This window comes from Labrus bergylta, chromosome 6 (assembly GCF_963930695.1).
Source record: "Labrus bergylta chromosome 6, fLabBer1.1, whole genome shotgun sequence".
Lineage (NCBI taxonomy): Eukaryota > Metazoa > Chordata > Actinopteri > Labriformes > Labridae > Labrus > Labrus bergylta.
This window is the reverse complement of record NC_089200.1, coordinates 28673662-28693148: the sequence shown is the minus strand read 5'-3', so window position 1 is coordinate 28693148 and position 19487 is coordinate 28673662. Positions and strand designations below refer to the sequence as shown.

Here is a 19487-nt window from a genome sequence, read left to right as displayed (position 1 = left end):
AAAGTCTGACTTTCATGTGGACACCACGTGCGTTTCAGCCACCAAATTCAGGGAAAGGAACATTTTTTTTATCCAGCCGGATGTGAGTCATTAATGCCAGGGGGCTTGTTATGAATAAATAACTGTGTTTTTCTCCTTCACTTCTTGACTGTTGTTTAAAGCTTGAGGATATGTTTGATTTAAAACAGTTGTTATCAGGACAATCCCGTTGTTCAGAGATGAAGCATGGTTCCCATTAGAGAGTGCTTTTGTTGTGTTTGCAGGAGCTTTTTTCAGAAAAGTGACATCATGTGTCTCAATTTAACACACACCAACATCTTATTTACTCTTTGAAGAATCACTGTGCTGATGAACAACAGACAATCCTGGAGATGTTTCCCACAAACATAGACAGTGTGGTGTTAAAGAAGTTTGGATAGTTTACTCCTTAGTTGTGGAGTCCCAGTTTGCTTGTTACAGTAGCTCTTTTCAGAGAGCTATTCTTCAACATAACAAAGCTCTGCCATCATAACACCTTAAGTCATTTGTATTGATTCTGAAACAGCGTAATGCTGGTGTGTGTCACAGTGTGTGAACTCACATTGCTTACAATAAGAAGCTGCAGGAGGTCGAGAGAGAGAGCATGGCAAAGCGGGAGCTCCACATACACTCAGTCTGTTCCCCTGCTGGCTCCGCCGATCCCTTCTCGCCCCTGTAACGCCTCTCTTACTCCTGAAAAAGGTTCAGCTCTTGCTGTCGCTTTGCTCCGAGAGGAGGTAATAAAAACAGAGGTAAAGCCTCCTACTAGATTTGACTGGCTGCGTCGGCCAAAGGTGACATTGACGAGCAGTGTGACTCCGAGTCTTGACCATAGACAGTGAATATTTATGAATGAAGCCTGAGTGACATCCTCCATCTGTTACTGCAGGGGGCTCTGGAGGCTCATCGGCAGCAGCCGCCATGTTGGAAATGCTGTCTCAGCCTAACTTTCAGTCAACCTAACGACAGGCTGAGAGCTGGAGCTGAGGCGGGTTTTAAGCCTACTGACAAACCATTACATCACGCCTGCCTGTCAATCATGTCAGCTACGCGCTTAACTATGGATAACACATATCATTTATAAAATCAAAACCAAGCAGTTTAATAAAGACGTTTTCATTGGCTCTTAACAGCTACATGAATATCCTTGTTTATATTTTCTGGTATGTGTAGATATGAAGACATCTTTTAATACAGAACATTTTATGCAGGAATAAAGGTTTTTACAATGATTCATTAATTATAGCATCATGAAGTTTGTCATCATAGTAGATACATTTCTGTTTTATTCCAGCTCAAAAATGGACTTCATTGGCAGCTCTGTCACACGTTTTAAACCAATACAAACGTGAGCTGTCTGACTCAAATCTACCAATTATTTCCCCTCTAAAATTGATGTCAGTTTTCAATATTCCATTTGTAGGGCACAGGTTTTTTATCCACCACATCCTGAATATTGCAAAATCAGTAAGAGATGCTCCATGTTTCTTCCAATCTACATTTTGGACATTTTAAGCACTCTGCTGGACGTGTAGAGTAATACTTCTAGAGGAATATCTCTGGCTTTGTAGAATTTGAAAGTTCCTCTCTCCAGCTTAAAGTTTTATATCACCAAACTCCCTGCCCCCTTCCATACATAACATATTTGCTGTCTCGTCCAGATTTATGAAAAGTGAGGTTTCTGTTTTTAGAACCAGCAATTATTGAGAACAATAGCTTACACAAAATGTTTTCTCCGTTGTTGTTCCTGCAGAGCGGAGAGACGTTATGTGGAGAAGTACTGGAAGGAGTTGCGGGTGGGAGATTTCATCAGACTGCGATGTAACGAGATCCTCCCCGCCGACGTTCTGCTGCTGAGCTCCAGCGACCCCGACCGCCTCTGCCACATCGAGACCGCCACACTGGACGGAGAGACCAACCTCAAGCAGAGGCAGGTCGTCCGCAGCTTCTTCGACCTGGTGAGATATCCTCTTTTACTTTTTGTTGCCAAAGTGTTTTTATATGTGCATCAGATGTAGTGCATTTGAATTCTGTTTTTTGGAATCAGGAGTTCACCATCCAAAAACTTAAGTTGTATGCATCCAGCTGTTTTATCATGTAACTGAGGTCACAGAGGTCAGTTCCTCTGCATGAATATTTGTTAAACTCAAAATTACTTTGATATTAGATGGTTTTTTTTGCTCTCATCAGAAAATAGCATTTACTTTAGAAGGGACATTTTCCCTGTTTTAAGATGCCATTACATTATATTTAAGTTATTGTTTTACTGGTGTTTCAAAAGTGACTTTTTTTTTAATTTGTGGGTAATACATACACAAACATATATTATATATTACATACATTACATTACATTACATACAGTTAGATATTTTGACAATAATGCATTCTAAGAAATGAGGAAAGTTTGCACATTTGTTTAGCCAACCAATCATTCAGTAATGTGAGTATGTAGTGCAGTATATGCAGTGTTTTAGTCTGTAAAAAGTCAAATATTTGTGAACACGTTTCAGTTAATCATTTGAGCACTGTGGATGTCTTTTTTCACGTCCCTTGTGGCTGTTCAAATACAACCTGCCACATGAAAAACGTGCATCTCTTAGTAAGTGCACCCCAGGTAAGAGTTGTGAAACTCTCTAATTTGATTGGTTGTCATTATGCTGAATCATGCTTCCTTGTATCTTTCTTCTGCTGGTGAAATATGAATTCTCCTCTGTGATTTTTGAGTATCTTTCATTACCTTCAATTCACCTAAATGGAGAGAAGCTCAGACAGAGGGACCACTGATGTACCCTAGGCACAAATGTTTAATCAGGTTGTATGATGTACATCAGTCTGACATCACCTCAGTCTGACATCAGTCTGACATCACCTCAGTCTGACATCACCTCAGTCTGACATCAGTCTGACATCACATCACATCAGTCTGACATCACCTCACATCAGTCTGACATCAGTCTGACATCGCATCACATCAGTCTGACATCACCTCACATCAGTCTGACATCAGTCTGACATCACATCACATCAGTCTGACATCACATCACATCAGTCTGACATCAGTCTGACATCAGTCTGACATCACATCACATCAGTCTGACATCAGTCTGACATCACATCACATCAGTCTGACATCACATCAGTCTGACATCACATCACATCAGTCTGACATCACATCAGTCTGACATCACATCACATCAGTCTGACATCACATCACATCAGTCTGACATCACATCACATCAGTCTGACATCACATCAGTCTGACATCACATCACATCAGTCTGACATCACATCAGTCTGACATCACATCAGTCTGACATCACATCACATCAGTCTGACATCACATCACATCAGTCTGACATCACATGACATCACATCACATCAGTCTGACATCACATCACATCAGTCTGACATCACATCACATCAGTCTGACATCACATCACATCAGTCTGACATCAGTCTGACATCACATCACATCAGTCTGACATCACATCAGTCTGACATCACATCACATCAGTCTGACATCACATCAGTCTGACATCACCTCACATCAGTCTGACATCACATCACATCAGTCTGACATCACATCAGTTTGACATCACATCAGTCTGACATCACATCACATCAGTCTGACATCACCTCACATCAGTCTGACATCAGTCTGACATCACATCACATCAGTCTGACATCACCTCACATCAGTCTGACATCACATCAGTCTGACATCACATCACATCAGTCTGACATCACATCAGTCTGACATCACCTCACATCAGTCTGACATCACATCACATCAGTCTGACATCACATCAGTCTGACATCACATCAGTCTGACATCACATCAGTTTGACATCACATCAGTCTGACATCACATCAGTCTGACATCAGTCTGACATCACATCAGTCTGACATCACATCACATCAGTCTGACATCACATCACATCAGTCTGACATCACATCAGTTTGACATCACATCAGTCTGACATCAGTCTGACATCAGTCTGACATCACATCAGTCTGACATCACATCAGTCTGACATCACATCAGTCTGACATCACATCAGTCTGACATCAGTCTGACATCACATCAGTCTGACATCACATCAGTCTGACATCACATCAGTTTGACATCACCTCACCTCAGTCTGACATCACATCAGTCTGACATCACATCAGTCTGACATCACATCAGTCTGACATCAGTCTGACATCACATCAGTCTGACATCACATCAGTCTGACATCAGTCTGACATCACATCAGTCTGACATCACATCAGTCTGACATCAGTCTGACATCACATCAGTCTGACATCACATCAGTCTGACATCACATCAGTTTGACATCACATCAGTTTGACATCACCTCACCTCAGTCTGACATCACATCAGTCTGACATCACATCAGTCTGACATCACATCAGTCTGACATCACATCAGTCTGACATCAGTCTGAGATCAGTCTGAGATCAGTCTGACATCACATCACATCAGTCTGACATCAGTCTGACATCACATCACATCAGTCTGACATCACATCACATCAGTCTGACATCACATCACATCAGTCTGACATCAGTCTGACATCACACCTCAGTCTGACATCAGTCTGACATCACATCACATCAGTCTGACATCACATCAGTCTGACATCACATCAGTCTGACATCACATCAGTCTGACATCACATCACATCAGTCTGACATCACATCAGTCTGACATCACATCAGTCTGACATCACATCACCTCAGTCTGACATCAGTCTGACATCACATCACATCAGTCTGACATCACATCAGTCTGACATCACATCAGTCTGACATCACCTCAGTCTGACATCACATCAGTCTGACATCACATCACATCAGTCTGACATCACGTCAGTCTGACATCACGTCAGTCTGACATCACATCAGTCTGACATCACCTCAGTCTGACATCACATCAGTCTGACATCACATCACGTCAGTCTGACATCACGTCAGTCTGACATCACATCAGTCTGACATCACCTCAGTCTGACATCACCTCAGTCTGACATCAGTCTGACATCACATCACCTCAGTCTGACATCACCTCAGTCTGACATCACCTCAGTCTGACATCACATCAGTCTGACATCACATCAGTCTGACATCACATCAGTCTGACATCACGTCAGTCTGACATCACATCAGTCTGACATCACATCAGTCTGACATCACCTCAGTCTGACCTTATGGAAAAAGGATTTCTCATTTTAGATCTTTTCCTCACAATTTCAGAAATCTCAGTGAGAGGAAGTGACAGAAATCAGGGAAAAGAGGAGAAATGTTAGAATGAAAGTGAAAAGCACTGCTGGAATTAATCTACATGAGCTAAACTAAGAATATATTTTCAGCATCATTGCAATTTACAATTACAGTTTAATATGAACTAAAACTGCTGACATGACGACTATAATGGTTGTTCATGTTTGTTGCAGCTGTATCAGTGAAGTGTTTATCCAACTATACCATCACTTCTGAGACACTGTATGAGTGTTGAACAAAGTTTTTTTTTAAAGTGACATTGTGATATCTTTTCTTTCTGAGATATAAATTGTGATATGAAAAAAATGCAGGAGCTTAGTCCAAACAAATGCAGTGAGTTTCTATAGGCTAAAATATGGGCAATGAAAATTTGAATCGTACAAACATAGTTTAATTATTTTTAACTTTAAGCCTGTTTTATCATAGGTCCCGCACTATATGAGAAACTAATGATGTGCAATGCTATTTTTGGATATTGTGCGATTTATTCCGCTTTATTGTGCAGCCCTACACTCTATGATTTTATTGCTTTGAATTGAGCAGAGTTTCCCCGACATGTTTGACGATGGTAAATATAATATCATAGACACTGAACTGTTTTGATTTAACTGAGGCTCTGAATGATCACCTGTTTGTTTTCTGTTTGCAGGATTGTGACTTTGACCCTTTGAAATACAACAGTGTGATTGAATGTGAGAAACCCAACAACGACCTGAACAGATTCAGAGGCTACATGTGAGTACTGTTTTTTTTTTTTTTTTTGAAGTCTGGTCTGTGCTGTGTATGGTTTAAGGCTGGTTTCAGGTTTCATTTTTATTTCACTGTAAATTAACGCCGCTTCATTTTGAGTAATGTTGATTTACAAAATGGAAATAATGTGAAACTGTGGTTTGTTAAGAAGCCAGGAGTTTCTAACTTATCATTATGATTTAAACAGTTTTTCCAAGTCCAGATTACGATTTGCTTTCTTGGGATGTGGTTGCAGGGTTTTCCCATTTGAAGATGTGTGTGTGTGTGTGTGTGTGTGTGTGTGTGTTTTCTCATGACCAGAATAAACCGAACCAGCAGCAGCTCTGTGCAGCCTCTTGTCTGATGCTCTACTTCTAAGAGGGTTGGGTTTAGTATTCAACAACAACAACAAGAAGGTGCTCCTCACTCTCAGCTGGCTTCCTGCGGTTGACCTCACTTCCTGTGTTTGCAGCATGTTAGAGTTACGAGGTGTGTTTCTGAGAGAGATGAGAAAGGGAGGAAAGCTTGACTGAGTTTCATGAAATGACTCCTCTGTCCCTGTCTCGTCTTTATTAGTAACATTACTCGCTCGTTGTGATTCCAGTTCCAGTTTCTTACATATTCTGCTGCAGGAATTGACACTAGCACTTGAACACTTAAAAGCAACAGAAAGCTGGGGCTGTCGAATAGATATGAGGGTTTACAAGACTTGGACTTTATGTTGGGAAAGTGGAGCAATTCAAAGATGTAACCAAGGTCCATTATTAGTCTTTTTCTAACTCTCTGAAGCGTCTGAAGGCAAAGCTCTCAATTTACCGACCCATCTTCGTTCCATCCCTCACCTATTGTCATAAGCTGTGGGTAAGGACCGAAAGAATAAGATAAGCTAAAATGAAGTTTCCTCTAGAGGGTGGAGAGCCTTAGCGATAGGGTGAGGGGCTCAGACATTCAGGTGGAGCTCGGAGTAGAGCCACTGCTCCTTCACATCAATAGGAGGCAGTTGAGGTGGTTTGGGCTTCTGATGAGGATGTCTCCTGGTCGCCTGCTTTTGGATGTTTTCTGGACTCTTACAATCCACAGTAATGCAGTCAAATTTGGATTTGGAGTATTTGTTATGTCTTTGTTTAACTATGAAGCTTTGCTGCTTATTGAAGCCTCTGTTGTCGTCTATGTTGGCTGCCAGCCTTCAAGAAGTCACTGCACCCAGACAGACATAGTTCAGCCTATAAACCGGGTTAAACTTAAACATTGCCTGCGTTGTACACCTCGGTTTAATCACAATCACATTGGTATAAATTGGTTGCAGCGTGCTTGATTTCCAGTAAGCTTTCAGGAAGAAGCGTGGATTGAGTCTGAAAATAGTTTATTACAGTTTCAGAGGAGGACAACATGATTGACATTTAAAACTTGTATTTGGAATTTTTAAGCATACATTTTTACTTACTGCTTACTGCATGTTAGCTGTATTACCATGATGTGTGCATAAACTACAGGTTCTTATGAGCTTCCCAGTGAGATACAAAACCTGCCAAAATATCAGATCTATTTTCGTCATCAGCCACAGGAGTTAGTTTATATTATTGTTTTTTTTAGTTATTGGTGAAAGAGTGTAAAAGAAGTTATCTCAAAACCAGGTTATCTGTCTCCTGCTGTTTTCAGTCTCTGACCTGCTCTTAGCATTAGTTTTGTTTGTTGGTGTCCTGTACATCACTTTTGTTAGCTGATGCTGTTTCGTTTTTTTATGAACCAAAACTTTGACATCTTTTTGTTACACACCTGCAGTACACCAAAGATCTGCTTTTCATCTACTAATGGTACTTAGCGAAGAAAATGGACTGACTGATAATCACCCTAGAGACAGGAGAGTCTTGATCTTCTCTTTTAATCCTCCGCAAGAACGCGATTAAGCAAAACACAGAAGTAGAGATGATCTGTTGGCAGCTTTTTTTATCACCAGTTTTTGGATTCTATGCAACAGTAATGACACATCATAGTGCGGGTAGTCGTTGACTCGATCTGTTAACTTTTCTTCTAAACTTTCCGCCATTGTTGTAGCGGCTCTCTGCTGTCTCCGATGTTGATGTTTCCGCTCTCATCACCATACAACTCTACACTGCTGCTAGTGGTTACGTGCATACTGCATCATCAACCAACGCTCCAAACTACCACAGGACACTTTCACGTTGTGAACTTAAAATCAAGTTTACTCAGGGCTTTATTCTTCAGTGAGATGTTGCATGTCTTTGCTGTCGTCAGACTTTTTACAGACCATAGCAGCTGTGTCTCCCTGCTCTTTTGACTTTCTGGATGAGGATAAGACACGTACAGAGAAAGCAGTCTCAGTGAGTGGCACTCACATGATTATGACATTTATCCTTTACTCAGAAGGGGTCCAGATGCTGCAGGTATTCAGTTGCCCGGCGACAGAAGAGCAGAGGCCACAGCGGCCGAGTCGGTGACAGTGGGGGGGTAGTTGTCTCAGCAATGTTTTATTACATTACGGCCAACAGCACCGAGTCTAATCTCTCCACCTCTCTGTTAGAGAAAGCACGCCGCGTCTCAGAGTGTTATCAATTTCTTGGAACAGAGTTGAGCTATGAATCGGGACGAGCTGCGTTTGAACTACGGCCGCTCGCAGCTCGGGGACGATGTTATTAATCTATAACGGTGACGTTTCTGGTCGGCCTGCTGTCAGAGGCCAAAGGATGAACAGTGATGTTGGTAAACATGCTGACAGTTACGTGACTCTGATAACACTCTGCTGAAGGTTGTGGCGCTGATTAACTAACACACTTACAATCCTCGATTCAGTAATGGGATAAAAGGTTGATACTCAAATCTCATCTCTCCCCCCGAACAGAGACTGATTCCCGTCTTTTAATCTTGTTGAACATAAACGTCTCACTTTTAGTCAAGAATCTTTTTCTATGAGGGTTTACACTTCCCTTGCAGACGGTGTAAAATGTGAATTCGGCCTTTCATCAACACCTTAGAGGAGTCTTTAAAGGTAGGAGGAGTGTGAAGCGAGATCTGTGGGTCAGTGATGGAGCAGTGAATTGCCTGATTGAGTGTAAGCCCGGGGGGGTTTCTGTGGAGCGGCAGTACAGCCGGGGTTTCTGTTTCAGAGGGAATTTGTGCCGAGATAAGGGCTGCTGCTGAGAGAAGATCATGATGCTTTAGAGCGTGATTGATTGAGGTGCTCAGCACAAGAAACTGATGTTGTCTTTGGGGCTTGAACAAGATACCTTTTCTTTTTTTTCCAACATTTTATTTACTTTTTTTTTTTTTACACTGTCACTATTTTAAAGGAGAAAATCCCGTTCTTTTGTACTTTAGTGATTAGAAATAGTTACTGACTTTTAGGTTCAAACTCTTTTGCTCCAATAGATCCAGCAGCCAGGAAACAGGCTGCAATGTCTACAATGTTTTCTTTTCGGTAAAATACACCCGAGGAAAGACGTCCACTATTTATTTATTTATTTATTTATTCAAACAGTTTAAAGTTAGAGGGCCAATGTATGCTAGTTTAGCCATCATGGCTTGTTTTGAACTGGAACAACAGACACACAGGGTACACAATACTGTACAGTTCACCTCTCAGGGCACATATAGGGCACTCAAAAGCAAGGATAGCAATAGCCTACATAACACATAATACATTCAGAAGCAAATATGACACTTAAAAGACAGACATCACAAGACACGTTAGAACAGGACAGCAATACTGTACACCAAGCAAAGCACATGAGATACCTAAAAGAAGGACAACTAACCTGACATAGTCCTACGTCAGGGGGCAACAGCATATCTGTAAAGGTCTATGACATCCAACATATACATCTAACAGTACATGTTTTTGCCACCAATGTCACTTGTTATTCAAAATGTCTGACAACATCGCAGAGAGAATCCTTTTAGAGAATTAATTCCCCTAAAGGTTTTGATGCTGTGTCAATTGTACTTCTAGGGGCTGTAGTGTATACAGGTGTGTTTGCCCCCCCATTTATTTTAAAAATAAAACAAATAACAATTTTAGTTTTCTTTTGCTGTTTGATTATGAACATATTGTCATTTTCTTTGCATTTTCTAACTCCTCAGAATGCATCGAAGTGGAAGAAGAGATGCACTTTACAAAGAAAACCTTCTGCTGAGAGGCTGCACCATCCGCAACACAGAGGAGGCTGTGGGAATAGTCATATACGCAGGTAAGCCAACAGATATTAACCATCACATACACTTCTTATATTCACATGTTCTCCTACCTTTGGTTTGGTTTTCATTGTTACTGCTACATGTTCATTGTTATTTTCTGTTTGTGCTTCTTTAATATATATATATATATTTAAACATTATTTGGGTGGACTGGAAGCTTCAAAAAGCTCTCTGAGTTTTTGTCTTTCTGCACTTGGAGATGATCTGTTATTATTTTTTATAATTGAGCAAAAATAAAACCAAACCTATAACTTAACTGATCTCTTAGCAGCTGCTTTTAATCCGCTGTGTGTCTTTTTTTTTTTACAGGTCATGAGACCAAAGCCATGCTCAACAACAACGGGCCACGCTACAAGCGGAGTAAACTGGAGAGACAGATGAATGTAGATGTGTTCTGGTGTGTCATCATCCTGCTGGTCATGTGTCTGTTCACTGCTGTCGGTGCGTGGTCAAAGTGAAATCTTGTCGTTTCTAATGATAAGATTCAGTTAAAAAACCTCTGTGATAAAATAATCTATTTTTTCTCCCCCTGTGTTTACTGAGCTGTTATTTATATCTACTTTCAGTGTTTATATGTGTTGACCTTGTGCTGTTACTGTTCCAGGTCACGGGCTGTGGATGTTTCAGTACGGAGATAAGAGGCCTGTGTTTGACGTCCTCAGTCCAGAGGGGACGGACTTATCACCCATCATGTCCGCTATTTATCTCTTCCTCACCATGATCATCGTCTTCCAGGTACGATGCAGACGCCGAGACTCTTAAAGAAACACAGGCGCAGATAAAGATATACACAAGTCACCCTGCTTCATTAAGTTTGAAATGTTTTATCCCACTGAACACGAGCACTGCTGTAAATCAAAGTGCTGGCAGTCGTTATTCCCCCCCGTCCCCCCAGGCTGTGTGACCTCTAGATATTTATCCTAACATTGAATCTGGGGGCGCAGTGGCAGTAATCTCTATAATACAGGATCAAAATAAGGAAAAAATGCCACCTGACAGCTATTGATTAGTTTGAGGTTTTTTTTCTGCTTCCAATGTCAGATATGTCAGTGAAAATGTCACCCTGTCCTGTGTCAGACGTTGCAGCTAAATCCTCCTGATATCACGTGGATTTTGAAATAAATGAGGAGTCAGTGAGGATAGCCGATAGTTTGGACTGTGCAAACAGTAAAAGGTTGTGTTTGGAAGACCCGCCAGTATTGCCAGACATTGCTGATACACTCTCAAATAAACACACGACTGGTGCGGGAGAGCAGAGAGACTGAGCAGGCTGAGCTGCCCTCCTCAAAGCTGTGACTCATTTCTGCAGATCTGCTCTCCAGGAAATGTCTCACTAGGGATTACGATACTTTTTAAACAATAGAACACCTACCCTGCACACTTGTTTATTATTTCTTTAATCATATGAACTGTGAAAGGTAACAGAGAAGCTGTAATTCTCTTTCAAAGAAGCTCTTTTATACAGTACCCTTGGTTGTTAATGAGAGCTCAACCTCTGTTCTGACACAAACTCTGTCCTCCACCCCCCAGGTGCTGATCCCCATCTCGCTCTTTGTGTCGATTGAGATCGTCAAGATCTGCCAGGTGTTCTTCATCCATCAGGACATGGAGCTGTACGACGAGGAGACGGACTCTCACCTGCAGTGTAGAGCTCTTAATATCACTGAGGATCTGGGCCAGATGCAATACATCTTCTCTGACAAGACGGGCACGCTGACTGAGAACAAGATGGTGTTCCGCCGCTGCACTGTGGCCGGGGTGGAGTACTCCCATGATGCAAATGGTGACACAAGCCAGCACACACACACATTCCCAGGCCCTTAAAAGAAACACTAGTGAGTCATTGCCCTTAAAGTAACTCTTAATGGTGTGTGTTTCATCCAGCTAGGAGACTTGCTATGTACCAGGAGATGGATTCAGAGGAGGAGGAGTGTACGTCTCACGGTGGCACCCTGCCCAGGCGGGACAGCGTGACGAGTCATCAGAGCGCCAGGGTGGTTCTGCGCTCCCAGAGCACAAAGTCCCACCGCAGGACGGGAAGCAGGGCCGAGGCGAAGCGAGCCAGCATCCTGTCCAAGCACACGGCCTTCAGCAGCCCCATGGTCAGTGCGTCTCACCTTCATGTCGTCCTCCTCCTCGTACTTTGTGCTGTGATTTTCTCCTCTGATAAACCCGACGTCTGTCCTGCAGGAGAAAGATATCACCCCCGACCCTCAGCTCTTAGACAAAGTCAACGAATGCAGCAGTCAGATGGACTTCATGCGATTCCACAGCCAGCCCATGTCCCAGCTGCCCTCCGACCTCGCTGACATCATTGACTTCTTCATCGCGCTCACAATTTGCAACACAGTGGTCGTGTCCTCACCAAACCAGCCCCGACAGAAGGTAAAAACTCACCTGAAGGTCAAACTTTCTTCAGGTCAACACTTTAAGAAATCAAGAAGGTAGCTGACATGGTCTCATTGGCGTCCACATAGTTTTCTTTTATGACTCTGTGTTTTTGTGTAGCAGTACTTAAAGCCTATTATTAGTATTTTACAGGTCCTGGTTCAGGTTTGACTCGTGCCTTTGTTGCTTTCCCCAACTCAGGATCTTGAGAGATGAATCAAAGTTGCCTGTGAAACATGAAGCCTTTACTACTTGGTTGTTTTTTTTTTCAGTACAGCCCCACACCAAACTCCTGTGTAGTCTGTCTGTAGAGTCTGTTTAATAGAGTTTCCATTAGCACCAGCCGCTAGCAGGACATGCACAATATTTCCAGTCAACTACTTTCTTGTAGTTTCAATACACTTCAAGTTATTTTTAGCCTACTTTTTCTATGAATAGAGAAATTTGGGGGAAAGTATTCTAATATTAAACAGCAACTTAGCAAGACCCTTTGCAGCCTAACAAGGAGCGAATGAGACAAAAATGTTAACAAAAAACTACTTAATTTGGTGTTTTTTACGGTTTTAATAGCTGGGTCAATTTGTTTTCTTGAGGAGGAGAACACTTCTGATGTCTCAGCTCCTCTTCCAAAAACCTGAGCACTGAGAGTATCCTCTTAAACAGGGTTGTGCATCAACAAGTACTCTTTGTCAGGTAGCAAAACGGTTCACAGTGTTGAAGATGTGTTGAAGTTGATCCCACTTAACATTTATCATGGCTGTAGAGGTCTCACTCTTCTTTTAAATAATTTATGATATGAGACAAATTCAAACAAATTAAGGATAGCTGGAGATCACAGCCACAGACAGGACAACACAAGTAGTGACCCCTCCACCTATAATGTGAGGAACATCATTAAAGATCTAATGGGGACCTTTCCACTGAAACAGGACTTGTTGTATGCGTGTTATTGCATCATTATTTCTGTGTGTATTTTGTTTTTTTGACCAAAGGGGAAAAAGTTTCCATCTATTCTAAAAACAAAAAAAAAAAGACTTGCACGTTACTGCGGCTTCTTAATTTAAAGAGCAGACTATCAAAGAATCTTTCTGTACATGTCTCTCGGTATCTTTTGAGGCGTCTGTCTTTGATGTTCTTGCTCCAGTCTCGGTATTATATCCGTGTTTTGTTTTTGTTGGAGCCAGGGTGTGGTTGTCCTGTTCAGAGGTGACATCCTCTGTGTGTGCACCAGCTCACTGGGCTGCCAGTCAGAGGCACAAACCTGCTGGAAATGGAAATCTGCTCAGAAGCATTTGTATTGTTTTTTTCTGTTTTTGCAATTTCTGTTTGGTTTTTTTTGTGGTTGTTTCATTGTGATTGTTCACATTTTATGATGAAGCCTTTGTGTGTGAATGATTTATATCTTTATGTGAGAACTCCAGCTGTCAGGAGTCCTCAAAGTGAGTCACTCCTGCTTCTATTGTGCTGCATCGTCTTAGGAAACACAATTATTAAAGCAGAACAGCCAGGAGGTGCTGAAACACTGAAGGGAGTGGTTTTCAGCAGCATCAAGGGGCAAATAAAAAAATAAAGTACCTTTTTGAATTTTACTGAAGCTCGTGAAGTCTTTCCCAAAATCTACTTAACATGAGAGGGAATGTAGATTTATGAGTGACCCCCTATTGCAGGAGAAAAAATTATACTTTTTTCATGCCTATTCACATTCTCTGATAAATATTATAAATTCAAAACGATCTATGATGTATTTATAATAAGACGTTAAATCTTAAGTATAACATCAAAATATCACATTCATGTTACATTTAGTGAGATGCACAAAACTTACCGTGCTTTGTGTATCATCTGGCAGATTTGTTTTATTATTATTTTACTGAAAAAGTGAACTTTAATCCAAATCAGTCTTGCTTATTTTTCAGGTAAGCTCTGGTAAAACATTGCAGTACAGTGTTAAACAAAAACTCGATAAGAAACAGGAAAAAAATCGTTTACAAGTTTTAATTTATTTTAACTCTATATATTAATATTTCTGAACCTTTTGAAATAAAAACGTAGACTTGTCTTCTAGTCTTGTGTTTTATGTTTTTTTTAATGCTGCTTCTATTCAGAGTGCCATGCTGAATTACATTGAAGACTACAATAAACTGTAAACAGTATTTTGAAGTTTTCTGTGAGATATTCTCACAGAACAAGGAAGGACTTTTTAGTTAAGGCTTAAAAGTGATCAGTCATGCATCAGAACAATGAAGGAAACTGCTGAATTCTTCTTGTCTTGTATGGTGGCTTAGACCATCCGGACTGTAACTATCACAGTGATGGCAGTGACAACATTTTTTTTTTAGTTTCCACAGCTTTAGTCTCCCTTCTATGTTCTTCATTCTGTGATGTTCGTGTCCTTTCATGTGCCTGATACAGAAATAAAAATAAATAAAACATCTGTTATCAATGATGTGGATTATCATCAAATATACAGTCCCTGAAAGAATCTGCTCCCGTTGACGACCTTTTAGCCTCCAGGGAAGTCGGACAATATTCCCAGGCTTGTGGTGTAGCCCGTGGATCTCCGGGTAACCAGTAACAGATATCCAGGCCAAGACTTCTGCTCCTTCAGGTCATGATTTACTGTCTGAGTGCAACCTTAGACGAGTGAATGAAGTCGGTTACAAGAAGGTTACAGCGTCGAGTCAAGCAGTTACCTGTAAATAGAAATTCTTTGGAAGGCAAACAAATTGTTTTGAATGTATACGTTTATTTTAAACTTGTAAATAAAAATGAGCTGTAATCATTTGGAAATACAGGATTTTCTAGTTGTCACTATTTAATTACTTCTCTTGTATGCCTAAACATTATTTTAAGCCAACACTTCTTCTTGTATTCCTGGCTTTCTAATTTGTATCTCTATGTCTCTGTGTTTTTAACTTCCTCACTTATTAATCATCGTTTCATATTTTTTTTAGTTGATGTTTTGATCTCATAGAGAAGGTTTAAATTCACTGAATTAAATTATGCTTCTGTATCTTTCCACTGCAGGTTTTGATAATGTTATGTTTTTGTTTGTTTTGTCCTTCAGGTCAGGATGAGGTTTGAGCTGAAGTCCCCGGTCAAAACGATCGAGGATTTCATCAAACGTTTCACCCCGAGCCGACTGACCTCCGGCTCCAACAACAGCAGCTCCTCCAGCCTCATCACCAACCGCTCGTCCAACAAGGGCTGCTCCAGCGTGCTGTCATCTCCGTCTGCAGAGAGCACGCTCACCAAACTGGACGAGGAGAAGCATCATGGCGGTCTGGAGCACGCCTTCAGCCCCATCCCACCCTGCTACGACGGGAAAGGGTGGAACCTGGAGGAAGGTGAGCTGCGCTATGAGGCCGAGTCGCCCGATGAGGCTGCGCTGGTCTACGCCGCCAGAGCTTACAAGTGCTCCCTCGTTGGACGCCTCCCCGACCAGGTGACTGTGGAGCTGCCTCACCTGGGGAAGCTGAGCTTTGAACTGCTCCACACGCTGGGATTCGACTCCACAAGGAAACGCATGTCAGTGGTGGTTCGACATCCTCTGACGGATCAGATCACCGTGTACACCAAAGGAGCCGACTCAGCGATCATGGACCTCATCAGACCCCCCGACACAGGTAGGAAACACTCACTGATACAGGCGATGTAGCCATTTTCAGTTAGAACCGAGCCAACAGACACCTCAATAGGACATCGCAATTAAATTATAGTACGATAAACAATTACTTTTGTTGACTTTTGACTTAATAATATTTTATCTAAGGGCCGATAACATATCAGACATGGAGTCAAGAGTCTGTTTGTCAGAAGTTCATTGATGGTGAACTTCATTGTTTAAGCTGCGGGTGAAAAAAAGTGTCTTCTACCAACTGGAAAGAAATGATTGACTGAGGGTCGCATATGTTACAGTAAAAATGTTACCCTCCAAAGATTAGGAAGCTGTTTGGGGAAAAAAATGTGACGTGATGTAATTACATACATGTTAGTGGCAGCTCGGCTAGCAGCCCCCTCACAGAACATTCTGTGTCTGCAGAAGAGTATTTGACACACACACTGAGTTTTAACAGCAATCAAGTTTTATTTAATCAGAATCAATTCACAACACATTTTATGTCAAGTCACCAAACGTAGTTCTACCTGCCATTTTTGTAGCACCATCTTATATTAGCACAGAGTGCTTAGCAGGGTCTCTTTCTGAGTTTTTACAAGTTTTAATCAACGAGCCGTGTCTTTTTCGGAGGTATAGACCTCAAAGATGATGTACACTGGGGGAGTCCTGACCTAAAAAACAAGCTGAATTCTTTGAAAATAATTGAGCTATTATAAGCTGCAGCTCGGCTCACAGCCTCTCTTGTTGTTCTTTGTCTTTTGAAGAGTGTGAATGAGAGAAACACTGATTTTTAGCATTAGATCATTTGTTTTAAAGAGAATTTCATAAAGCTCAGCTCCAGTACACAATTGTGTGATGGATGAGTAGGGAAGAACTCTTAACTTATAAAACAAACTGAGCTTAGCTAGCAGCAGCTCAGCTCACAGCCTCTCCTGTGATTGTTTTTTTATATTTGAAGCGGGGGAAATATTTTCAGTTGATTCAGCTCCAATTGAAAACCTTCAAGTTGTAAAGGAATCGTAACTTATAACACAAACATTAGCACTAGCTTGGCTTGCAGCCCCCCCACACACACACATACCCACACCAACATGCTCTGTATGCCTAAGAGCGCTGGAGAGACATACTTGAAAGTGCTACATGAAATGACTTTACTGATTTGTGTTGGTTACGATACTCAAAGCATGATAAATAAGGGTGTTGATCAATATAAACATTGTGTTAGTCTACTTTTTCTATATAGTCCTGCCTTATTCCTAGATTGCTGTGTCAAGTAGGAAATTCATCACAACACAAGGGTGAATTTAGTGTTACTCTCCTGATAAATGGCGCCACTGCTGTCAGCGTGGTATTTTAAAGTGAATTGGAGCACCGTGTTAGCGGTGGTGTATCACGTCTGCAGACTTTTCCACCACTATTGATGAATCAGGGCAGCGAACCTGCAATCGGCCACAAATCATTGGATGTAATCTTCACATGGCACCAGGCTCACAGGACATGTCAGTAAATTGATAACATTTTCACTCGGCACTGGTCGATCTGTGATGATGGATTGTTTTCAATTGAAGCTGTTTTTTTTTTTGTTTTTTTTATGTCTGTCTGTGGACTAACATGGCGGCACAGCGAGGACGTGTTTGTGTTTATAGAGCTCTGAATGTTTCACCCACTTCACCTCAGAGCATCATACTTTCCACTGATGTGAACGTGTAAGGTGTTATATAAGAGCTAGTGTTTTTAAAGTGAGTCACTTCTTGATTGTTGCCTTCAAAAAAATATTTCTTGTGTATTTCTTCCTGTGATATTAAAACCCTGTTCTCTACCACTTTAACCTGTTCATGTTGAAGGTGTAGCGGCCCGGGCAGGTTGTTAGTATTCCAGTCACACAAAGAGCTTCACAAAGAGCTACACGGGCACTTTTCACTAATGCTTTGTACACAGTCACCAGACATCTGTCCAGGGGTGCTGAGCAGGGACTGTTTCTGTCGACACAGTGAAGGCTTTACTCCACACACAGATATGTTTTTATTTTCATTATGCAAATATGGAAAAAAATAATAGTGATATTCAGCAAATTCTCACAGCCAAAAAACCTTTTCTTTGTTACTATTAAACCGGCATTAGGTTATTTAATTCCCTGGCGATGCATTTTCTGCCAATCCACTCTTATTTTCAGCACGGCTTTAAAATCCAATCTGCATTGTCAATTGGGGAAAACACTCAGCCTGTAAAAGCAGCTCCTGTGTGTGGCCGCTGTGAGGAAGCTTTGAGCGTGAGCCGGACTTATGAACGGAGCACTTTGTCTTAAAGAGTGCGTTCACACCTCATCTGGTTTGTTTGGTTTACATTAACTCTGTATTAGTGTGGCACTGAACTACAGAAATCATTTAATAGTAGAAGCTTTACATTTACAACCAAATCTGACTTGATGAGATGAGATTTTGTTAGGTTACATGAAATAGATCTGAAAGCTTCAACAGCGGCAACAAATGTGTTTTATCCCTTTAAAATGAGGCGTTTTGTTTTTTTAGAGTTAGTCCCATACGGAGGATTAAAGGCTCGTATCTGCATAAATTTTCACGTTTGTGCTAAAATAATTCTCTTTTGTTCTTGTTAAGAATTTTGAATTTGTTTTTCCTCACACTATAAGCATGATTTTATTTGAGTCAGTGTGCATCATTGGGTTTACAAGTTCATTTGTTAATCCTGTATATTCCACATGTTTATGTTTTGACATGGTAAATCTGCTTTTGTGCCTTTAATGGAGAGATAGGACAGTGGATAGAGTCGGAAACCAGGGAGAGAGAGTGGGGAACGACATGCGGAAAGGAGGCCACAGGCGGGATGTGAACCCGGGGCGCCCGCTTGAGACAACAGCCTCAATACATGGGGCGCGCGCCCTAACCATTGCAACACCAGTGCGCCCCGTAAATCTACATGTTAAGCATCTCCTCTGGACTTCCTCCCAGGAGAAGCATGCTGCCTGGTTGTGTGTCTGTGAGTTATTTATGTCACATGCTGTTAAGTGACTCCCTGCTGTTCATTAGAGGCGGATAGTTCATCTCAAAAAAGCAGCTCGGCTCCACGGGAAAAACTCTTTTCATGCTAAATGATCCTCCTACGCTGAACTGAGATGTGTTAAGAGCAACACCTCAGCAGAGAAAAGCTCTCCTCTCGTTTGGTGTGTCTTCTGCTCTTTTGTAACATAATAGAACAAAGAGTACGGTCTTTCACCTGC

General features: G+C 41.4%; 1 protein-coding gene across 1 annotated transcript in view; it reads left to right on the top strand.

The window, feature by feature from the left end:
- atp10a (ATPase phospholipid transporting 10A) overlaps positions 1–19487 on the top strand; it is a 50698-nt gene that overhangs the window by 7196 nt on the left and 24015 nt on the right. The window contains exons 2-10 of the mRNA XM_065956119.1: positions 1772–1976; positions 5954–6039; positions 10132–10238; positions 10555–10686; positions 10850–10980; positions 11776–12028; positions 12130–12347; positions 12436–12630; positions 15701–16259. Coding sequence (XP_065812191.1) covers positions 1772–1976; positions 5954–6039; positions 10132–10238; positions 10555–10686; positions 10850–10980; positions 11776–12028; positions 12130–12347; positions 12436–12630; positions 15701–16259 — 1886 coding nt within the window. The remainder of the gene's footprint in view (positions 1–1771; positions 1977–5953; positions 6040–10131; positions 10239–10554; positions 10687–10849; positions 10981–11775; positions 12029–12129; positions 12348–12435; positions 12631–15700; positions 16260–19487) is intronic.